This window comes from Anthonomus grandis, chromosome 11 (assembly GCF_022605725.1).
Source record: "Anthonomus grandis grandis chromosome 11, icAntGran1.3, whole genome shotgun sequence".
NCBI classification, from domain to species: Eukaryota; Metazoa; Arthropoda; class Insecta; order Coleoptera; family Curculionidae; genus Anthonomus; species Anthonomus grandis.
In genome coordinates, this window is record NC_065556.1 from 23,424,085 (window position 1) to 23,449,460 (window position 25,376).

General features: G+C 33.0%; 1 protein-coding gene across 2 annotated transcripts; it reads right to left on the bottom strand.

Moving 5' to 3' along the window:
- Window positions 1–542: 542 nt before the first annotated feature.
- On the bottom strand, window positions 543–24,998 carry LOC126742082 (uncharacterized). Of its 2 annotated transcripts, none has more exons than XM_050448617.1 (13): window positions 24,812–24,998; window positions 22,078–24,655; window positions 20,199–20,583; window positions 19,948–20,146; window positions 19,683–19,891; window positions 17,893–18,030; window positions 17,293–17,834; window positions 9,658–9,809; window positions 9,340–9,605; window positions 9,120–9,281; window positions 8,898–9,062; window positions 5,230–5,456; window positions 543–5,169 (listed from the first exon to the last, which is right to left on the bottom strand). In XM_050448617.1, exons 2-13 carry the CDS (start codon window positions 24,630–24,632, stop codon window positions 5,043–5,045), a joined length of 5,127 nt encoding a protein of 1,708 aa, XP_050304574.1. In that variant the 5' UTR covers window positions 24,633–24,655; window positions 24,812–24,998; the 3' UTR covers window positions 543–5,042. The 2 variants fall into 2 exon arrangements, with proteins under 2 accessions (XP_050304574.1, XP_050304575.1); XM_050448618.1 differs by having other exon boundaries at window positions 24,714–24,998.
- Between the last annotated feature and the right edge of the window lie 378 nt (window positions 24,999–25,376).

The following is a 25,376-nucleotide window of genomic DNA, read 5'->3' on the forward strand; positions in this document are numbered from 1 at the left end:
ACCCTCTGACACTGGCCATTTGACTCGTCGTAAATGATTTTCCCTTACCTATTCCTACGTCTTCCCTTACCAAAAACTCATTAATTTACATAAGTAAAAAAATTTACAATCATGTTCCTCTATGTGTTAGACATATATCGGATGTTAAGAAATTTAAAAGAGAATTAAAAACGCTTTTATTGGCTAAGGCATATTATAACCTGGATGACTTTTTTAATGATAGGTTTTAACATTGGACATGTTGGAAAGTTTTTTTTTCCTTTTTTCTTCTCTAGTTTACCTTTATTTAGTAATTGATTGTTTTATTTAGTTATCTTTAATTCAAGTATGTTCAAAAAGTTTTGTCTACTTTTCGTTTAATTTTGTTCATTGTTTTGTCAATTTTTGAAACTGTATTTTTGTTTTTTTTTTAGCTTGTAGGATGCTTGTACACAAGATTATTCTTACGCAATATAGCATATTTTCTTTCTTTCTGTCTTAATAATATCTCACTTTAATTTTTGTGACGTTATATATGATCTTACAGAAATAAAAGACTAAAATCACAATAATATTTTTAATTTATATACATTTTTACAACATTTTGGCAGATTTCTGCATAAGAAATATACAATGCATAATCACTAAATGGTCTACATAATAACTCGTACAGAAAACCCTTTAAAATGTTTTAGAACGTCCTTATAACAAGCCCGAAAAAAGGACAGATTCAAAAATAGCTATGTATGTACAAAACAAAATTTTTAAAACAATAAACATAACTTAAGTCCACAATATAAGCATTTCAACTTTAAATTATACACATGACACCATATAATATAGATACACTGTACAGCACGTCTTAATTTATTTACATTATAAATACAAATTAAAACGAAATTCAAATATAAAAAATCGGGTCGACCAATTAATAACGTAATCCAACATAAACAATAAATAATGTCACTTTTTTGGGTTTTCAAAAGAATTATATCGTGCACTAATATTAGATTGTAATTAAACTGTCTTTGAAATTGTAAATTAAATTCACAAACAACTTTTGGGGCATAATTCTTCAATTTTAGAAGGTGCAAAAGGTCACAAAACTTGGGCAAGACAAAGCTGATGGGGAATATTAAAAACAGTTCTCTTAATATAAAAAATGACAAGGTTTCGACGCGGATTTCGTTCATCATCGAGGCTAACATAATAAAATTACTGAGAGTGTGTAAATTAGCATTTCTTCTCTTTATTTAAAAATGCCTTGTAAAATTAATTTTTTTCAATTGGCATAGCAAGACAATTTTGTGTCAGAAAACAAGTTAGAATTCATACTAATATAATAACTCTAAAAAGAGCTGATCGAAACAGAGAAACCAGACTCAACCCAAAATAGGGATTAATTACTTTTTGCGATATTAAACCCTCACAAGTTGAGGCGAGTTCAATTGAGATACACTGATAATGTTACATGTTATGCCATTGAAATAAATGTCCCAATATCCTCCTGAGAACTTGCGTCCATCTAGGTGGACATTCCAATATTACGTAGTAATTCCGAAAAAAACTCTAATTTACCAGTGCATCTACGCATTTCTACTTCGACTATAACCCATCGCGCCATCTAAACGTAAAAAGTGCAATCAGCTGGCCAACATAGCGCTAGTCAGCTGTTAAAATGTCGGCGTTCGGACGTGCAACAATTGACGGTAAGTTTTTCACTTAATTTTTCTATTTTTTCTAAATATTTTTTTGTAAAAACTAGTATAATCTTTTTCTAAATGATTTTTGTTTATAATTCGATTAATATTTTAAGTCTTTAGTGGAAATTTATTTAAATAAATGGAAAAAAACGGCCATGTCCATTTAAATGATCGTCGGGAATTCGTCCCCTAATTTTACATTTAACCTCAATCCATTAAAGTGGACACTAGGACTTGCTTTAAATTGTTAACTTCAAACTAGCCAAATAAATAATTTTAAGAAACATTTTAAATTTATGACATGGAAATGATACTTATTTGCGACCCGGTAAAGATGACGATAGGCTACTTCAATTATTGAATGCTGATGATTCTGAGTGTGAAGGAGACTCAGATGACGATGAAGATGGGATAATAAATGCAGATGATTATGATGGTGACTCAGACCCAGAATTTGATATTTCACTTAGCATTTTAAAGGAAAAAATGTCAGCAAAAGCTAAAAGAATGACTTGGAGAAAATCTGACAGGTATTTTTTTAGGTAGTAAAATTTATCTTTTCCTAATTTTTTTTCTATTGCAGTTTCAAGGGAGTAGAAGTAGTCAAAGACGGTTTTGAAGAAAGTCACTTTCAAAGCAGATTGGAACATTATGGATTATGTGTCAGTATTTATTGACGATAAATTATTTGAGACAATGCGTGATTGCACAAATATAATTTTTTTTTTAGAAAATGATAAAATTATGAATTTATCGACCGATGAAGTAAAAAAATTTATTGGAATATCGGTTTTAATGTCTTGTTTAAAATATCCTAGGGTGAAGATGTTTTGGGCCAAAACAACTAGAGTTGATTCAATTGCGAAGCAGTTGACGCGGGATAGATTTTTTTCGATAAGAAGTCACTTAAAAGTAGTCATTGACAATGATGTATCAGCTAATGATAAACAAAAGGGCAGGTTATGGAAAGTAAGACCAATTACCGAGAGAGTCAGACAAGGATGTTTAAAACTAGAGAGGCAAGAAAATGTTGCAGTGGATGAACAAATGATACCATTTACTGGCACCTGTGGTCTAAAACAATTCGTAAGAGGCAAACCCAATCCAGAAGGACTAAAAAATTTTGTATGTGCTACACCAGAAGGACTTGTGCTTGACTTTGAAATCTATCAAGGTAAACAAACTTTTTTGGATGAAAATTCAAAAAAATTGGGTGTTGAAGCTTCAGCAGTGATGCGATTATCCCAAAGCCTTAAAAGTGGCTCTTACATCTTCATGGATCGCTATTTTACAACAATATCGTTGTTGGAGAGTTTACTTGATAAAAACTTTTATGGTACGGGTACTATTATGAAGTCTAGAATTCCTTCTTCAGCTCATCTAACAGCAGAAAAAGAAATTAAAAAATTCGAACGAGGTTTTAGTGAACAATCAGTAAGGGATGATTCAAAGATTAATTTGGTTCAATGGTATGATCAAAAACCAATAATTTTAGCATCGCCTAAAATGGAAAAAGATCCAATAAATGTATGTAAACGTTGGTCGAAAAAGGAGGCTAAATACCTAGATATTTCTAGACCAAACATTGTTAAATCATACAATGATTGTATGGGTGGTATTGATTTGATGGATCGAATGACTAGTTACTATCGCATCAATACTAGAACTAAAAAGTGGACTGTAAAAGTAATATTACATTTCATAGATTTAGCTCTTGCAAATGCCTGGATCCTCTACAGAACTGATAGGAAAAAAGTAGGTGATTCTGCCAGGCAAATTCAACAATTTTTAGATTTTAAGATCAGCGTTGTGGATAAACTTTTAGCCACAAATTTTGACTGGGCAATAACATTACATCGAAAATTTTGGTAGTTTAAGAAATATTATTTTTGTTAAAACACATAATAAATAATTATGCATTTTTTTTTTTGGTTCTTTATGACCCAACGTCCATTTAAGTGGACATCAAAAAAATAAGAAATGGTTGACTTTAAAAAAAAAAACACGTATTTTTATAGTAAGTGTATCCCAAGTATATAAACTATTATGTTTATCCTTGTTTATTAAAAGTCAGCTGGCCGGGGGTCTCAGGAGGATATAACATTATAACAACGACTCTAAATATACGGGAAAAATTATGAGACAGTGGCTTAGTGAAAACAATAATAAGTTTTTCAAGTGGCCGCCTCAGTCTCTGGATCTTAATCCAATTGAAAATTGCCGTTTTATTAATAGTCTATTGATATTGAATAATTAGAATATTTTTAAGGGGGCTTCAGTAAAAAAGGGGCATTTCTTACCGAATCATTGCATATACGAACGTTTTTTGTCCCTCAAAAACTTTCTTAGTTAGAGGCAATTTTGTCAGACAAGGTCCAACACCCACGAAGTTTGAGATATTTGAAACGCATATGCAAGATCAAGATTTTGATTTTTTAACAGACATTTTTGGTCTTAACTTAGGATGCACTTAAAATATTTTTATAGATTTCATAGATTTCAATTTTTTTGATTATTAAGAGGAATTCCTGAGAATCAATTTGAGAGTAAAAGCGTCATTCTACGTTAAATATTAGGGCACTTAGAGCAGTTTGAGTTGGAACGTTTTTTCTGCAAATTTTCTTTAAAATTTGACACCAAAATTTCATCAGGATTCCAAGGCGGTTAATTGGAAAAGGTTGATGCAATTTTGTTTAATAGTTTCCTGGCTATTGTTTTATATATATATATTTTTAATACAATACTATTAACACTAAAATATTAAATTCAAATTGATAAATCTAGATTTTAAAGGCATAATGTATAATATACTAATACTAATTAATTATATGAATAATTTGAATGGCGTAATATTTACCACATGATTATTATTAATTATTACGGTTTTAAGAGCATGTAAGGAGTTTATGCTTAAGTTTTCCCATTACTGTTGCTATCAGTTAAATAAAAATAATTCCAAGAATTTTTCTAAACTCCACAGTTCATATTTCACAGTGAATAATAGTAACCCGAAAGAATTCCCGCGGATCATAAAATTATTATCTTATAAATAAAGATCCTGTTATTTCGCAGTCGTTCATACTTTGACGCTAAACCGCGTCGATACGTTGTCATTTTGATTTAAAAAGGAAAATTGCAAATCCAAGAAACCTGTTTTTAATCTTCCTTACCTGCACATTCTATTTCTCCGTTTGCTATCATAAAACTTGCCAAATTATGTTTCTTTTACCAATTCCACTTCCTAAAATTTTCACAATACGACGCCTTGTTCTCACTTTATTTAATCTCGAGCCCTAAACAATCTCCTAGTAGCATAAACTCTTCATTTCCACTTAAAAAAAAAAAAGAGAAAAACTCAATTTAAGTATACAGGCGCTGCTGTTTCTTCTTCCGGCAGTCGGGACAGAACCATTGACCCTTCGGTGGTACCATAATACCGACACATTCGAAGTGAAACCACTCGATTTCACAATCGTTTGAATCACATCTAGAAAAACATAATGTCGAATAGAGCAAAAAAAAAAAAACAGAATGTATAGAAACATACCCGATCATTTCGGAAACCTCATCGTACGGACATCGACAATAACAATACAATTGGGGTTGTGTGGCTTTCGGTACGTCGGCAACAGATGGAGCCGGTTGCCGTAGTACGGGCGATTCGTCCAAGTCCGAGTCGTTTGATTCTGTGGCGCTGTCGTCTTTTGGAGGCGGTGGCGGCGGCGGTAGAGAGGCCCTGGGTGCGGATATTCGTAGGGGCGGAACTGTCGGGGTCTGTAATAAATATTTAATAAACAGTCATAGTCTCTTCTTCTTGCGAATAAACACAGTATTCAAAAGGATCCGATTTGGAACCTTCGTTTTTTTATTATACCGGGTGGTGAGTCGCCGAGCGGAACATAGGAAATCCCATGTAAATTTTAAGGGGGTCAATTATTGGCTTCCCTGTACATTTTACAGAAAAATTGTAAGATAACTTTTTGAAGAGACCAATTTGGCAAACCCTCGTGCAAAGTTTCGAAAAATTTTAATAAGCGAATTTTGAATTATTCAATTAAATGTAATTGCAAAATTACCAAATTTTCGGTTCAGGTAAAACCAGACACCAGCCACCAGCAAACAATTTGTTATAAGGCTTTCTAATCTCACAACGATACATTCAAAGTAAGACACGTTAACACTACTTTTTTATCTAAACTTTTATTTAATATAACTATGAAGTTAAACCAATAACAATTACTATTATCGATTATTAAAAAAATTATTTTATCATACTTTAAATTTAATTAAACCAATAGCAGTATCTGAAATATTTTCAATTTAATTTCCCATCAAGTCTATATGGTCCATTTCAACCATTAAACCTATTGTTAGTAAATTCGAGTCCAAAGATATTGCAATAAATAATTGTAAATGTTTAACTCAGAAGATCGAAAAAAGAGAGAACAGAACTCTTAATATTTTACTAAGTGTGGAAAAATAAAATAAAATACAATAACTGTTTTAAAAATAATAGATAATTACATAAAAACATCAATTAATCAAATGTTTAAACAACCTCCCATTAACAGCTAAACAATGTGGACCAATAATATTGCCGTTAAAAGCATTTTCAACCATCCATTGGGTACCAGATCATTTGATCTTCTTGAACAACTTCTTCCAAGGCGGGTGAAATTTGATTTTGAAGTAAGTCCAAATAGGTTTCAGCTGTTAGGTTATAGTCCATAAAAAAGGGTCCAATGATATGAACAAAGCGATGTTTATTTACTTGGATCGGCAATACCGGCAATTCTGAACATTTAGTTCATTGTTGAGGGTAAATGTACTATCGTGCCGAAAAAAAACTGGGACAGCAAAATCTCCTAAATCTCTTGGTCTATTAGAATAATATATTTTGATGTTGTCAAAGTTAATTTAATTTTGTGACAGCCGCGTCAACAAAATCGTTCTTTCAAAATGCCTGCATTATCTCCTCAACAAAAAGCGATATTATACACTCGTCTGATGGATGGAGTTTCTATAAGAAGAATCGCAGAAGAATTGGGCATGGTAAAAATACCGTTTCCTTAGCTAAGGCAAAAATTGCAGAATATGGAGCTATTGTAAGAAATCCAAATTCTGGTCGACCAAAAATTTCAAACAACATTCAAGATAGAGAGTTAGTTGGCTTTTTAAGAAACAATCCGTTTGAAACAGCAATAAAGGCGAAAGACACGCATTTTCCTGGTTCTGCTAATACAGCTCGTATTGACCCCCTTAAAATTTACATGGGATTTCCTATGTTCCGCATATTTACATACTATACTACAGCACAGAGCACCATAGAACTCGGCGGCTCTGCACTGCAGTATAATATGTAGTTGAGAAATGCGCTTATTTCTCACTATATACTATACTACGGTACAGAGCATAGAACGAAAAAAGTTTTATGTGATTTGTTTGGTGCTGTAAAATTGGTCACATTTAATTATTGTGTAATTATTTTGAATTTTCTTTTTTTGCTTGCGATTTCGATATACAAGATAAAGGGTGTTTAAATATTTAATGAATATAATGCGACTGGAAAATTTGAAAACAAATACCTACTGTTGTGAAGGTGTGTTACATTTCAAAAATGTTAATAATAGCTTGTAGGCTTTTAAAGGTACGTAAATACAACTTTTAAATACGTACGCGTAAAACGTAATTTCTTTAGTCCATTCCTAAATTTGCTTTAATTTTAAAATATAGGTTTCGCTTGAGAATATACAGATTTATATTTTTCATTATTAATCTGCTTGTATGGATAATACAGTGGGGTAAACTTTTCTGAAATAGCGAAAAATGCCCTTATGTTGGTAAAAATGTTCAAAGTAGCCACACATTGAACCACAAAATAGTAATAGTGCATAAGTTGATTTATATTATTCTGCAATTCATATGAATTAAAAAGTAAATTATAAACTCCTTCAGTGGTTAAGCTTGACTACGTTAAGTATTCTTCTGAAGTTTGCTTTGAATTTTTTTGCAATTTCAGAAAAGTTTGCTAACTGTTTAGAATTAGAAGATATACCTTGTATTTTTCCTTGTAAAAAACCGCGTACTAAAATTTAATAAAGGAATTTAGTCAATGCCAAACAGGGTAGGCTAAATTCGGGGAAAACATATAAGTATAATGTATATGGACATTATTCAAGGACTAGACAAGTTAAAGCTGATATCTAGGGCCAAACAAGAGATTAAAATAATAGTCTTGACTTTGTTGGAGTAAAAGCCTAAGGATTTAATAAAATTAACACAGTATTTAGTCGGAAGACTAAATTGGTACTCGCCGTGTAAACTTACCGTGTAAGTTTACTGTGTGGGAAATAAATCGACTAGTGAATATAAATATCATCTCAGCACAATAAATAATATGTTTTTGAAGACGTTAAAGCTCCAAGGTCACTAAAATATATTACTAAATATTTCAATCTTTTCTTTTAAGATAGGTAATATTGAATTTAATCTTTTTGTAGAATGAATACTAGGTGTTATCTTTTTTTTTTTTTAATATAAAATAGATCTAATAAAATATTGAACAGAAATATTGAACTGAAATATTTCTTACAGCTTTTTCTTACTGATTAACAGTGGTATTCGTAGAAACTTCTTAAGTTTGGTAATATTGTCTATAGATAGGTAACATGTCCAATCTATGGTAGATGAGTAAAATAAAAAGAAAATAAATAATAAACTGTATATTCCTATACCTTCTGTCTCATTAACACACAAAAATATTTCTCAGAAATGTTTAATAACAAAGATCCAGGGTGTTAAAGTTAAGAATAATTATTTTTTATTTATCATAACTTTTAAAATACCAGTACAATTTTAATTAAATTTCGCATGCAGATTATTGTAGTGAATTGTCAATTTTTAAAAAAATTGCCAGTGGCTTAACATACGGAGCGACTTGGTCCTTTTTTGTCTCAAATCTGCGAGGTGATAAAATAGTTTTTTATAAGAAGTCAACTGTTAGATTCTCCATTTAATTTGAAAAAAAAAGTTACTCTTGCAAAATTATTGAATAACATAATCGTCGGCGAAATGACACGAAAATAAAATCAACTGCATTAAAAGCGCAGAGACAAACCATATTTTTTTCTATAATGTGAGCTTCCTAAATTGTATTAGATTTTTCCTAATAGTCTCATAAAATGCGTAATTAAATAAACCAACATGTTCTCTCACCTTTTTATGACTCCTACTGTACTCATTCGATTGGCTATAAGACTTTGGCAACTTCAAAGTGATCGGTTCGACGAGCTGCGGTTTTGGCGGGGTTACCAACGGAGGCTGGACAGTCTTAATAGTAATTGGCGGCACCAACATCGGCGAAGATGGAGCAGGTATTGTCTAATAAAGATTTTGTTTTATCGAATTACGCCTCACTAAAAAAAATCCCTCTCTTACCCTATTAATTTCAACTTTAGTCCTCTTTAAACTTTGCGGTCTGTCCTCTTCGTCGCTGGAATATCCGTAAAACTTGTTCGGCACTCTTCTCCTCTTTGACGCCCTCACGTTGCCCGACGTATCCGATAGATGGCCATCTTGACTAGCCAATGAGGAAGGCTCCTTCGAAAAATCTCAAATATTAGTGAAACTACAGATTGGATTTGGAATTCCGGCTCACCTTTACAATGGGCGGCGTATGTGGCGTTCCAGCGGGGGAATTTCGACCTAAAGACAAAGTAATAGGCGGCACCACCGGCGGACTTTGCGCCTGAATAGTCTGATGAAACTGTTGGTAATAAGGGACGGAGGGCGGTGGAGGCGGCACCACCGTTTCCACTGGATCGATGATCAGTTTCGACGTGTACGTGCGTTCCGTTGCAGCCGCTTTCCGTTCGCTCTTGCGCTTTTTTCGCTTTTTTGTTTTCTTTTTACGTTTCGGATGAGCTGTAAACGACAACTTTATAGACAACTTCAAAGTAGGGCCATTTTTGCTTACTTTCTTCCTCTTGTATGGTACCAGCCGGTGGTGTTGGTGGTCTACTGGTACTTTCAATGAAGGAACCGTTTGGTACCACATTCGAGCCTACGTCTGCTATCAATTGTGCGCGTTTTTCTTCGAGGATTTTTTTGGCGAATTTAAGGGGTTCTCTAAAATAGTAACGCATTAAATTTACCTGCTACTTTTTTTTTTATTGAAATTGTATCTCATAACTACTTCCAGACAATGTTGGCTTGATTTTGTTTAATTTAAATTATGAATGGAATTTTCTTATTTTTCGGTAAATGTATGTTCCTAATAAGTAAATAAAGTTCCATTAAGTGGTCAGTTAGTACGTTCCTGAGTAATGGAATACATATCATCGAGTCAAATTAGGATTTTTTTATAGGAGTTTAAATTTTAAATGATCATAGCAAACTATGTTTGCATGGTATATGAGATTCAATTTACAAATGAAGATCTAGGCACAGTTTTTTATTTTGCTAAGAACCTGTCGCCCAGACTTTAGTCTGCAAACTAAAGGTAGTATACATTAAATACATACCATATAATATTATATTGTATAAAATTAAAAATAAAAGAAGCAAAATAATTTATCTTCTATTGTCGAGTTATAAGGAAATTCTTAAATTTATTTATTTATTAATAACGAGATAGCCCATTTCATAATTTAACAATCTAATAACTGCAGCTAATTTAAAGTTATCCAAAAATAGTAATCCAAAAATAATAATCCTTCATAATATAACAAAATCAAATCAAATTGCATAAATACATAAGATATATACATAAGAAGGTTTAGAGAGCGTTCTAATACTTTTGCACTACTCAAAGGCCTTTGATACGATTAATCACGAACTTCTAATCGCCAAGCTAAAATATTATGGATTCAGTGCTGACGCTCTGGATCTTATAATAGCATACATTTCAAACAGAACACAGCGAGTTAAAGTGGGTGAAGAGTATTCAGAGGAGTGTCACTGGGGTCAATATTGGGTTCACTTTTATTTATCATTTACACTGCTGACGTCTTAAGATCTCCTCAGTGTTGTAAAGTTCAAGCGTTCGCTGACGACACTCAGCTTTATTGTCATTTTAATATTAAAAATCATAACCCAACAGTAGAAAACATAAACAGGGATCTTCAAATAATAACAAACATTTCACAGAAACACTCTTTAAAACTTAATTCGTCAAAGTCTAAGCTTATGTTTTTTGGCCGAAAAAAAAGAAAAAATATATTTTCAGTTGTTAGTAATATATAAATAAATGGTGAAAAGCTTGAATTCTGCGAAGAAGCACGTAATTTAGGGGTAGTAACAGAAACTGAATTAAATGTTGAAAGCCATCTTAAAAACCTTATTCAAAAAGCATATATTTAATTAAAAGAATGATATAATAGTCGTCAAATTTTAAGCGTCGAATTAAAAAGAAAGCTATGTGAAACCCTTGTTTTGTCTCACTTTAATTATGCAGATATCGTTTATGGCCCGTGCCTCAGACAAGTTTCGAATACAATAAATCCAAAATATGTGTTGCCGTTTAATATTTAATATTGGAAAATATGATAGCATATCTTATAAAATTAATGAAACTAAATGGTTAAATATGACAAATTGAAGGCTATCTTGGAAGGATATCTTGGAATTTTTTTTCATGAACTTATAAATAAACGCAAATATATTTCAACGTGCTTCATAGAAAAAATCAAGACCAATGACAGTGTACACTCTAAAAATACTAGAAATAAAACAAAGTTCGTGATTCCTAAACATAAAACATCACTTTTTCAAAAAAGTTCTTTGTATACCTCTGTTCATCTTTATAATTCTTTTCCCGATTATACGAAAGTATTTACAACAAAAAAAATTAAATCTGTGTTAAAGTCTATAATAATGAGTAAGCAAGTACAGGACTATAATTTGACCCACCGCTAGTCTGTCGCCTGTTGCCCGCAGCGTGAAATTTTCTCAGTAAAGTGACTATTTCTTTTTGAAGTTATTGTTTATTTATTTATTTTTTGTTGGGTGTATTACAGAAAAATTTTCAGGTTCCTTTATATTTCCTTTTTTGTACATTTTTTTTCTTTAATTACTGTTAACTATAAGTTAAGACTACATTATTTAAAGTGCGTTTCAAGTGCATAATTATTTGGCAGATGTGTGTTATTTAGCATTTAATGAAATCTGTTAGAGGGTTGAGTTTGAATAGCCCTAGGCTAGACTTCGCCAACTGATAGGTCAAGAAACATATTATAATACAAATATTATGTAATGAATTTTTGCAAATAAAAGTCGTTTATTATTATTATATAAACCAAAATATAAATGTAAAAGGCTCAAATAATAAAACTAAATAACAGAATTGGCAAAACACTTCAATGTGGCAACTATTTCTACCATACGGTCAACAGACATACGAATAGATTGAAAAGCACCTGTTCTAATCCTAGTTGGTAAATACACTTCAACAAATTGCTACAATCTATGTAATGATTAATTAGCTTATCTACAAACATCACACCCGACATATTCCGTCTATGCTCCAAAGTAACCAGATTCAAACTATTCTCAATTAATCCATAATTATAATCAGCAATAAACAAACTCAAACTCAAAAATTTATGCTGAACTCTTTTCACTGACAAGTTCTGTACAGCCTGATATCGTGACCAAACTATGAAAGCATATGCCAGCTTAGAAGGAACCAGCAAGCAATACCCATCACTTATGATATCCAATGAAAAATGTTTACAATGCATGAGAACAAAGCCAAGCATTTTTGATGATGATGATGATGATGAACTGCAATTTTTCAGATGTCCATTGAAAGGTAGACCTTTTAAACTTCTAGGTTTGGTTACATATTTCAACTGTTCCCCATCAATATAATAAGATGGTGAGTGTATCAGTTGTATTCTGTGTTGGCTTAATAAATAAAACACACTACTTGTATTCAGCGTATAATAAATTGAAAATTGCTTTAGTACCTAAGAAACCATAGGCAAATATGTGGTATAATGCTTTTTTGAATAGTGTCCGTTGCTTTAACAATATCTTAAGCCCTGATGATGAAAGCGCTAGGCAGCAATTTTCAATTTATTATACGCTGAATACAAGTAGTGTGTTTTATTTAATATGATAGGAAGTCACTTTCTCATGGTTCTTAATGTAAGTTTTTTTGTCTTCAACGTCCAATTGTTTATTAAGCCTTTTTATCATTATTGTAGATGCCCTTTTTATTTATTGTTAGTAATTTTAACCTTTGACCTTGCCAGCACTGTGGCTTTTTATGTGTTGTGATGAAAACCCTCATTGTATGTAAGTTATTTTTAATACCTTTTTATTTCAACACTTTTAACCTTTAGCTTATAAGTTTCCTCGGTTCTTTATAGATCCCTGATGATGGACATCTTATATGTCCGAAACATGTAGGATAGATGGTTTTTCTAATAAATTTAGTGGAGGATGACCGAAACTCTTTTAGTTACCCTATGATAGGAAGTGTTTTCTGACCCCCTAATAAAAGCTAATAAGCTAATAAATCAGACTAAGCTAATTATGCCAAAGCCAATCTACCAGCAAGTCTATCCATCGATCCCCTTGAAAATGAATTGTTTTCATAATTTTAAAGTCATAAAAACAAAAACAAAACTGTTCTGAACGGAGAACAATGCCCAAATCAAACAAACTACTCAGATCAGAAAAGAAAAATACAAATCTTTTAAAGTTAGAAATGTTCAAGAACTCTTGCCTAATGATTATTTTCTTAGAATGCAGTTTTGTGAACAGTGGATGGAACGAATTAACAACGACCCCACAATTACAAACAAAATACTATTTTCAGACGAAAGTACTTTCTGTACAAATGGTACAGTCAGCAAACAAAATACTCGAATATGGGCGCGAGAAAATCCTCACGTCATCCAGGAAACGCATACCCAAACAAGACAGAAACTTAACGTGTGGGCAGGAATTCTTGGAGATCGAATAATTGGACCATTTTTTATAGAGGGTAGCCCTGAATACTGCAAAATATTTAGAATTACTTCAGGTGCAGGTCATTCCCGCATTAGGAAACGCTGTTCAAAATGGCAGGATAATTTTTCAACATGATGGAGCCCCCGCTCATAGTGCAGCGACTGTTACCGAGTTTTTGAATGCCACTAAATGGCCGGCGCGAATCCCCGATCTTTTGCCTTTAGATAACTTTTATTGGGGCTACCTATCATCGAAAGTGTTTGATATCGTTAGAGGCAGACCCAACAATATCGAAGAACTTCGTAATAGAATTATCGAAGCTTCGCGTACCATTACTCCCCGGCAGCTCCTAAATGTTAAAAGACATTTCTACAACTGTCTGGGCTTTTGTTTGGCTCAATTTGGAGGTCACTTTGAACAATTTATTTAAAAGGTTTTATTTGTTTACTGTTGATTTTTGAAAATATATTTTTGAGATTTTGAGGAAATTATTTTGTGTCACTGTCAGATATTTGTCTACCTGCTTTGAAGTGTAAAGGTAATGAAGGTTACGAGGTGCAGAAAAAGAAAACTTTTTCATCAGAAAAACGTATTTTAAATAGGTTTCTCGCAACTTTTTTTGCAAAATAATGGGATTTTTTAAAGTCTGTAAACTTAACTTGTTCCAAGTTTCAATCCTATCGATTAAATAGAACAGGTTCTGACATGGGGTTGAAAATATTACACGTAAAACCATATGACCCGAGATAAAAAAAATGCACTGTATACGACAATCATCAGGTCGACAGTGTTCAGAGATTCATATTTAAGAAACATTACAAATTAGGAAACTACCATCAAAAAGCTCGAAAATCCACTAATAAATACATTTCCTTTGCGATGGAGTTAAAACGGGCTCAGAAAGGAGTATTGCCATGAAATCAAACAAGAGCAGCATTTACCTTGTGAGTCCTTGCATTTTTTTTAAACTAAAATAATTTAACTTATTTCAAATTAAAAGCTGAGGGTGGTGTATCCATCCTGCCCTTAATTAAATGATTACTATCAACCTCAATATATGGTCACCACAATATGAGGTGTGGACTAAAACTATAGAACGTGTACAACGTAAATTTCTGAAATACATGTTTTTCAAAAAAAAGTATGGATATTATCCAAGTCAGGGCTATAACCATATTTATTGGTATTGCAGGAATTTAGTAGGCTCTCCCTGAAAAATAGACACCCAAAAAAGTTGCCTTGTGTATATGTATAAAATCTTAACAAATAAAATTAACTCTCCAGAAATACTTTCAATGCTTCCATTCTTTGTCAATGCTGGGAACACTAGACAAAGAAAGACTTTCAATTTAGATTTTCCAAGGACAAATATTTTTACTGGCTCACCCATATATAAAATGTGCATTTCTTTTAATATTCATGCTAGTGACATGGACATACAGTATCGGATAAAAATTAAGCGACGCTATAATATTCCTAAAAAATCATGGACAAAAATAAAGTGACTTGACCGATATTGTTCATACCATTAGTAGATAAACATCGGTTTTGGTCGGTATCAAATCTATATTTTGTTTAAAAATGCCTCGTGGTAAAAGTTTTTCTATTGATCTTAAAGAAAGAATTATTGCATCGTATAAGATGGGAACACCACAATACGTAATAAAACAAGAACTAAGGGTTTCAAAATCTGTTGTGTCGAGGACCATTCAGAACTATCGAATTAGAGGAAAAGTAGTTAACCGAAAACAGACGGGTAGACCGAGAAAAACTTCAAAGAAAGTGGATAGAAAAATTAAAAGGATCTCCCAGGCAAATCCTTTTCTGTCAGCAAAGCAAACTCTGGCTGAAGCTGGGGGCTTTAATGTTAGCTCTCGAACGATACAGCGCAGACTAGTTGAAGCAGGCTTAAAAGCATGCAAACATGCCAAAAAACCGCTTCTTAGTAAGAAGAATATTAAGGCACGCCTTCTGTTTGCAGAACAACATGCTCACTGGACACCAGAGCAATGGAAAAAAGTACTTTTTAGTGATGGATCAAAGTTTAATTTGTAAAACATGGAGGTGGCAACGTGTTAGTGTGGGGTTGTTTATCTGGCTATGAAATGGGACCAATTTACCAAATTGAGGGCATTATGGATAGGTTTAAGTATAAATATATCCTTGAAAATGTCATGCTACCTTATGCGGAATGGAATATGCCACTACGTTTTGTTTTCCAACACGACAATGATCCAAAACATACAGCAAAATGTATAAAAGAATGGTTTAATGAAAATAAAATAGCTATTCTTAAATGGCCAGCCCAATCGCCCGATCTTAACCCGATCGAAAACCTGTGGGAAATTGTGGATAGGCAACTTAGAAGTAAAACCTATAAAAACAAAGATTACATTTTTGAAGAAATCAAAAATATATGGAAAAATATTGATCAAGATATAATTGATAATGTAATTTCTTCCATGCCTCAAAGGTGCCGCCAGGTAATCGCAAATAAAGGCTTGTGGACTAAATATTAAGGGCGCAATCTGACAATGTTTTCTTTTATTTTTGTTGTAAGCGTCGCTTAATTTTTGTCGTATAGAAATATTTAACTTTTCTTTTTATGATCTTTATACAGAAGAATTTTGGTATGTTATGTAATAATTAATATATGTTTATTAATGAGTGTATTTGTTTTATTGAGTTTTAGTTCTTCTTGCGTTTTTGCTTTTTTAATAAAAGAAAAAAACTGTATCGTCGCTCTATTTTTGTCCGATACTGTAGATATGATAAGCTGAGAAAGTTTTACTAGAAATATAAATGTTAGGTTGTATGCTTCTCAGATGCAGGATTTAAATAGTTTATAACGTTAGTTCCTGTGTTAGTAGGTATTTAGATAATTTTCTAAGAGCTATGTAGCATTTTGTATTGTTTACTTAGTGCTTCTGATTATTTTGCATTTATTAGTTATAGGTAATTTCGGTGTTTGTAAATGTCTATTTGGCTGTTGATGCTGTAACAAAAAAAAAGCAGCAAGAGTTATAATAGGCCAAGTGATTGGCAATATTATAAAAACTTCAAAAATCAATACAGAATGCAGTATGATGGAAGCAAATAGTTTCAAATGACCAGGCAATTAGAAAACCTCACAAAATCAATATTGGAATATTATAAGCATCAAATGTAAAAATGAGTCTAAAGAGTTGAGTGTACTATAAGTCCTTAACAATTTAATACTTTACAGGCATTGCGGAGAATATTGTCAAAGATCTGCCATCATATTATAGGGGTGTTAAGGTATTTAATAATCTACATCATCCTGTGAAAGAAAAAACCATTAAAGATGTTCAAATTCCACAGAAAATATTTCTTGAGAAAAAATCCATTCTATAGTCTAGACGAATTCCTAAATTTTCAGTTTTAACCTTGTTTCTGTCCTGGCACCCCAATACCACTATTATTTTAAAGTGTATTACAATATATACCTATTTTAGCTTTTTAACATCTTTTTTGGCATAAGTTTTAGTGTGTATTTTCTGTAATGTAAACTAATGAACATTTTTATCTTTAAGCTTTATTATTTTTAATTTTTTTTCTTCTGACGAGCATAAACGACATTGTAATGACACAACAAAACTATTTGACTAAAAAAAAATTACTAATCATTCACCTGTCATAAAATTCCTCGTCCGTCTCGCTCTCCGTAGTCTCCAAATCCGATTCCCTAATGGGCATATCGTGCGCGGGAATCGGCTGTACCGCTTGCGCTTCCGTTTTCACCGGTTTCGCTTCCGGTTCCGCTTCCGCGTTCGCTTGTTGTTCCCTCGTCGCTTGCTCCGCGACGAGAGCCTCCTTTTTCGCCGCCTTGCTCCTCTCCTTTCTCTTGAGACGTCGCTGTAGCTGTCTCTTTCTACCGTCCTCCGTGGAACTGTCGGAGTTCGAACTGTCCGAGGTCGAACTCGAGCTACCGCTACTGCTATCGGAACAGGAACAGTTCGAACCGCAGGAACAGCTCGAATCGCTTCCGCTACTCGTCGAACTTGTCGAGCTGTTTCGTTTTCTTGGAGAGGGTTGTGGTGGTTCGGTTGGTTGTAGGGCGGTTTCTGTTGCAGGAGCTGTTGCTGGGGTTTCTAAATCTGTAGTGGTCTTTTTGTCCGTTTCAGTGAATGAACAGTAGTCGTGGTCCATGCTTTCTGTTGATTCCAGGGAGGGCTAAGAGGAAAACGGTTAAAATGAGTTTTTAATTCACTTTTTGAAATGAATATAACACCTTTACTTCCACTATAGCATCCGGTTTTTCCGGAACGCAATAGTCATGGTCTCTCAGTGCCAATTCTGCTGAAATGCCTTCTTCCACTTCTGGTATTGGAATATCAGGCACATAAGGTTTATCAACCTTTAAATCAACCTAAAGAAAAAGCAAATATATGAATTATTACCGCCGCATAAGCGTTATCAATAATTTCTCAAAAAAATGCTTAAAAACCAGATTTTTTTAAATGTATATAACATTCTATCAGGTAACCCATTTGGTTTTCAGAGGGGGTTGAGCACAACCGATGCAATTCTAGAATTTACAAAAAAAGTAACAAATTGTCTGGATACTGGAACCAACTGTTTAGCAGTTTTCCTAGACCGTGCCAAGGCGTTCGATACGGTGCCTCACTCAACACTTCTGAATATTTTAAGTTCCTAATATTCTATTTTTAAATTTTTGACTCAAAAATAAACTACAGTAATACAGGGTGTCCCATTTTGGGTTCTTCTGCAGGGCATCTCCGTTATTTTTAACGTTAACAAGATACGGTTTCACGATAGTTACAGGAAAAACTAGTATACTGTCGCGAAAACCGAATCCCATTAACGCTAATAATAGCCAGAGATCACTATTTGAATAAATATTAAATTAAGAAAATACTAGAAATATAATGGGGTACGTAGGATCGCCTTAAAAGTGTTTTCTAGTTACTTCAGTGACAGGATACAAATGGTCAAGATTGATAAAACTCAAAGTGATCCTGTTAAAGTTTAGATACTTGTTAGGTACTCGTATTCCGTAACTGAACTAAAAATATAAAAACGCGATTATTATATCGCATGCCCATGATACGGTTATTCTGTTGAGGGGATCTTCGTGGCATGATGCTAAAGCTTTTGCCAAGGACGGAATCACAAAGATTTAATGTTGGTTACAATCATTCAAACTAACTTTAAATATAACTAAAACAAACTTTATCGCCTTCTCACTCACGTCTTTGAATGGACCACATTTTGCAACCGAAAGACTGGCAGAAAAACCCTGTCCACAAATCCAACTTTCATGAAAATCGGTGGGAAATTAAGGGGAATTATTCCTGTTTTCTACTTGGGACAGTCTATTAATTTTACAATTTTTTTCATATTTAATTTCTTAATCTGAAAATATTCGGTTTTTGAAGTGTTTTATAGATTTAGAAGTAATCTTTAAGAAGAACAAAAGGCATTTCACATCTCTCTTGTATTCTGAAGATGTTCCAAATGTTAGAATTCTGTACACTTATTCCGTGTGCCTATTTATTTGTGCCAAACCATCCTCTGCTGTAACAGTTAATCACTCTTTAATTCTAATATGAATTTAAGATTTCCTTAATTACCTAGCCCCTAAGTTCAACAACTTGCTGCCCGTTAATATTAGGAACAAACACAGGCAAAAAATATTGTTAAGCAACAACGTTTACATTTTATATTTGAAAATTTAAATTTGTTCCTCATTCAAACATTTACTTTTTTTATTTAGATTTTATTTATTTTACTTTTTAGATTTTAGTTAGGTTGGTTACTTGTTTTAGAATGTTTAAGTCTATATAATGATTATAACTGCATATACAGATATTTATATCTAGGTGTAGTGTTAAATTAATTATAATTAAGACAAATGTAATTAATGTTAGAATTAGTATTATATATATTCCTTCATTCATTAATGAAAACCACTGAAAAACTTCTTTAGCAGTTACAATCCTAAAGATATTAAAATTATTTACAAAAATAGGAAGATTTATTTTCTTAAATCCTACTTACATCTCCAATGAGGATATTATCCATCTTTTCCTTGTTCGCCTGATAGGTTTTAAAGTTATCCCAAATCTCTTGCATTGTGGTGGTATCTGTGGATGTTTCAGTAGACTGCTCAGAAATATCAGGCAAAGTCTCATTATTGCTAGTAATTTCTTCATTTAGCATTTGCAGATGGTTGGTTAATGGATTGTTAGGAAGAAGCAATATTGGACCTAAAAAATACATTAATATGTACATAAGAATATATCAAATATTTAATTGAATGTACCTTGCCCCGGTATGTCACTTAATTCTAAATTATCTTCCACTGTATTTATAGAGTCCAGGGTATTAGAGCCTTCCTCCATTTTGGGCTTGTCCGGTTCAGATTCTGAATCACTAGATTCACTTTCTGATAAGTTTAGTTCTGGAAGATCATAGACATCTACCTTTGGCTTAACTGGCTTTGGTGGCTCTTCTGTATCAACCTATAATAAAAATATCAAAAACATTCTGGGACCAACAACCTTTTTAACCTACTTCTACATTCTCTTTCTTCACGTCAAGTCCTTCATCTTGTTCTTCTTCTTTTATCTCTGGTTCTTCCTTAACTGGTTCAGGAACAACTTCCTCCGGAGGTTCTGTATGACTTTTTAAATGTTTAAGCATTAGTTTTTTCGATATAAATAGCTCTGTACAGTCTTCCCATGTGCATGGATGTTTCTTCTCTCCTGTATGGATCCTTTTATGTACTTTTAGTGAAACTGCTCTGGTGAACATCAAGTTACATTCTTCACAGGTAAAATTCGGGGGAGGTACACAAAAATGGTATACATGAGGCCATTTCTTTTGTAGGCATTTTTTGCATAGTACACTTTCAGTACCATGCTTCCAGAAAAGATGCCTTGTAATATCAGGTTTATTTCTAAAAGAAAAGTTGGTTTTTTTTTTGTAGACAATGGTATTTAAACAGATATAAGGTTGAGAAGTAGTTTAATGGTATAATTCACGCCACTGATCCTTTGACTGCAATAAAACCTTAATTAACTCTTGAGTTATAAAAATACCAAAAATTATAATATTTGTGGTCAGAGGCAGATTGGAAATTTAATATTTACCTGCATTGCAAAATATTAAGTATTTACAAATAATGGCAAAAAAAATATATATATTTATACCTGAGTTTCCATAAAACTCTATACAACATGCTTTAAAGGTAGAAAATTCGTATGCATCTGTAAATACCAATATTCAGCCTTTAATAATAAGTTTAAACAACGATAGAGAGAGTGAAACAGAATTTAGGGTAAGGTAGAATAAGTTATTAAACAGTATTTCAATTTATAAGAAATACTTGTATTTTGTATTCTATATTATGCTCCTATTTTATTAATAATTTTATTTACCCTTATGTACTTTTATAAATAAATATTATTTAAGTCTCTTGTTTCACTAGTTGTGTTTGACCTTGGAGAAGAAAATAAGTAAAATTATTAAAATAACAATATATAAATTTGTGTGTTTTTGTGTAATTAACCTTTTCTAATAAAATATTATTCTTTATTTAATTAGTATGTTTCATTTAGAATCACTTTTAAGCTGATTCTCTTCCCTTTATTACATCTTAAAAACTTTGGACCTTGCACAAAGGGGCTTAATGATCTAATTGATTTATGGTAGTAGGAGTCAACAGTATATCTTTGAGTGAATTATATCTGACCATACCAAAATACCATTAAAGTACTTCCAATGGATAGGAAATAAATTATTTTGTTACTTTCAACCATATCTGTACTCAGAATTCCAGTATTTTTAAGTAAAAGTACTTTCTTACTTAAAAGCTTATTCTAAAAGAAAGACTAAAAGAGCCTCTAAGTCTTAAGAATCCTAAACATCAATAATTGTAAAATTTTGACCAAAACAACCCGAGATATTCACTGTTAACTAATAGATTAATTTTTTTTTACTCTAGGCATTATTTAATCTAGGCAATAAAAATTATATTTTGTCTATTACTGTAAGAATTTTCATGTGACTGCAGGCTAAGATTTAGATATTTAGATAATAAAATACACTTTGAATAAAAAATAAATTTTTTTTTTAAAGATTTCCAACAATTATTGATTTTACCAGAAATATTTCCTTTTTTCCTTTTATAGAACTACAGACTAAAATTTGTACAATAAAATAGTACCCCTTTGAGAAAAAAATACAAATTTTATTTTCCAAAGCCATTTACCAGCATTTTCTAAACAACAAACATTTTAAGTGGTTTCTTCCCTTCAAGGAAATTACATCTTCGAAGGTCAAACACCGAAAAATACCATAAATATACTTCAAATAATAGAATACACCTTTGAGAACCCAAAATTTTTGGTAAAAATATTGAAATCTTAAAAAATCCTCCAGATATTCTTACCTGTATGCAATTCCACACCTATAACAAAAATGATGCAACTTATGCTTCCACACATGGTTTGAGAGTTTATACTGGCCATGGCACATTTCCAAGCAAACATCACAAACATTATGCCTTTTCCTCAAATGCACCATCAGCCTAAACGAAGATGGCAAATGATCACTAACACACATGCAGCATCTAAACTGTGTGTCATATCCTAAAACATATAAGCCCGGACACAGGTGGCATATCAGCTCACTGTAACTGTAGAATATAGTTTTACACATAATACACAGGAGCAGATTCTTTGAGTGGAATTTTCTGTTATGCAAATAGAGCTCCTTATGCACTGTAGTGCTGTAGTGGCATTGGAAACACTCAAAAAGATGGGAAAATGTCACCGCTTCCCCTGAAGCACCTGATTCCAAGTTGAAGTAGGTGTCCTCGAGTTGTGGTAGGCACTCTTCAATTCTCATGTTGAAACTTGTTGGGGTTAGTTCTTCTTCTGTTATACTTTTGTTGATTGCTGAAAACCTATGCTCGGCAATGGCATGTAGTGCAAGTTGCTTTCCATTTACAGCAATTTTTCTTGAATGGTTGCAGTAGATGCATGTGGGAGCTGTTGATGATAAGCACTTTTGCAATAAAACACTTATGTCAATTTTATCCAGGGGTTGATCCAATTCTATTTCAATTATTGAGACCTCCGCACCTGCTACAGGGTACTTTGAAGTGGAATTGCCTACTGCGACTTCTACTAAATCATCGGTTGGTTCTTGTTTCACTTCCTCTTCGTCATTCTCACTTTCAATATAATTTATTTCCAGGGTGGTTTTGCCCTCCTCCTCAAGCTCCTCATTACTAGCATTACTATCTTCTCCTTCATCTTCGTTGTACAAACTGGGTTTTGGCAATTTCAAGGACAATTTTGGCACTTTTCTAGTTTCAAGTTCCTCTGGCTTTTCAGATAGATCTTCTTGCTCATCTGAATGTTCATCATCAATCCCATCCATAGTATTTTCCTGACTGGGTGAATGTTTAGCTGAATCTGGTGAGTCTCTCTCTGAGTCAGCTCCCTCACCTGCTTCTTGACTTACAGCATCATCAATATCAATTTCAGATTTATTGTCTTCCTCTTTTATTTGGTTTTTTTCCTCGTCAATATCACTAATGTCACTGTCACTTTTTAAGTTTTCTTCATCAACTTTTGACTCCATACCTTCATTGTTAGTTACGGGTATTAGCTCTTTTGACTTTTTATTGTCTATGGACTCATTTGAAGGGTCTTTATCTAGCTGCATGTTGTTCTCTGGGGCATTTTGAGCCTCTTCTGCTTGGCTTAATTCACAATAATCACCTGTAATGTGATTTTCTGGTGCTATAACTTGTTTTATTACTCGAGATTTGGGTTTATTTGATACTTTTGATGGTAGGCATTGATGATGAATAAAATCATCTCCCTCCTGAAATTGCTTGTTGCACTCACAACATACTATGTAGCAAGGGTCATTATAAGTGTTATAAAAATCATCCAAAGATTCTTTTACTCCTGGTTCAACATTATGCCTGGACTGTATATGCTGGCATAAGTCCTCTAATGCTGAAAACATTCCTAAGCAATACAAACATATGTACCTCTTATGGTGTTCCAACATATGTAAGTATAAATTCCAGTTTTCATAATATGTCCCACATGTTGAGCACAGGAATACCTTTCTTGTAATTTTAAACCCTGACACATTCTCTGCACTTAGGACTTTTTCCTCTTGGTGAGAGGCACTGCACAACACGATATGCTCTTGCAAACTCGTTAAAGATTCAAAACCCGATTTCCCACATTTTGGGCATTTGAACTGAACTGCTGGCTGTAGGCCTAAATATTGTGCATACTCCTTTAATTGACCCTTTGGTTTTGCAGGCTTGTTCACATTCACTACAGGCTCAACATTAATGTTCTCACTAACTAAATTTTCATTACTTAAGTGGTGTAATTGCGAAAGCTCAAAAAGGGATTCATGGAAATAAGGATTACTATGCTCTATAATCTCTGAATTATTAACCAACCTAAAAGGGTCTGTTGATGTCTCTGTTTCACTGGCTTTCTGGTCTACACTATCACTAACCGCACTAAAATTATCACTGGTTTGTGTATTTTCATTCGATAAAATGTTTAAATAAGGAACTTCACTGGGCCTCACTGTTTCACAGTGGTTTGATAAGTTGTCTTTTGTCTCCTCACATGTGTCTGACACTAAGTTGTTTTCTTCATTATTAATCGAGGCAAAACAATCTTTCTTAGAAGGGCTTTTTTTACTGTATTTCCGGTTTACCCTCCTCTTCTTCGGTATTTTTTCATCAATAACTAAAGCATCACTCTCTGAACTGAGAGAGTCTTCAAACTGGCTTCCATTATACTCCAGGGCATTTTCACTAACAACATTCAAAGCAGTTTGGCTTTCGTTACCCTCTGCCGCAGCCGAATCGGGAAAATTTGCCATAATGGGGCTCAACCCATTTCTTAAACACTCTGATACAGGTGTATTGTGTAAGGGGCCTTCTAAGCCATGTTCCATCCCTGGTTAACCACTTTAGGGTCCTAAAATAAAAAGTAATGCGTGATAAAGGTTTATTAGTTACATAAAGTATTCAGCAACCTTAACAAAGCATGCAATAAAATCGCCCCAAGAACCTATAAAGGTTTTTATGTGATAATTGTGGTCCCCAAATAGGGCCTAACTGTTTTCTTACTTACGGTTCAAATTATAACGTCAATATTATTAAAACTTTGCCACCTGAAAGTGCACATCATAAGAAAACGTTCAATATTTATATGCAACGCCAGTAATAAATGATATTATTTATTTTTTATGGCAAAATACCCCACGAGAGGTTAACGAATTGTCAACTTGTCGTTTCATTCCTCAGTAAAATGGCGCTATGAGCAGGCGAGTAGATTTCGAAGGATTGCGACATGATGCTGGTTAAAAAGAGAAGGCGAATGTACAAGGTCGTGTGTGGAAGAATGACAGCGATAGACGCCCCTCTGACGTTTGCTCCTAATGAAAATTGTTATGTCAATGGTACGTCATTATGCTGTCAAATAATTGACAGGCAGATAACTTAACCTAAAACATATATCCTTAGAGTTGGGCGATTCGAATCTTTATTAATATTCCAAACATACGAAGCACACTAACTTAGTGATTCGTAGCAAAAGAAACGTATTATTCGTACTAAAATTAAATCGTAGGTATTATATACAATACGCAGTCACATCGTATTGTATAAATGTATTTATATAACATGATGCCAATAGT

Bases quoted from the DNA above. Each gene is read 5' to 3' on its own strand.
- LOC126742082 (XM_050448617.1), bottom strand. From the start codon at position 24,632: ATGGAACATGGCTTAGAAGGCCCCTTACACAATACACCTGTATCAGAG. The intron at 19,892-19,947 runs GTACATTCAATT...TGTATTTTTTAG, and splicing joins AAGTGACATACCGGGGCAAG to GTCCAATATTGCTTCTTCCT. The intron at 9,810-17,292 runs GTGAATGATTAG...TTACTATTTTAG, and splicing joins GACGAGGAATTTTATGACAG to AGAACCCCTTAAATTCGCCA.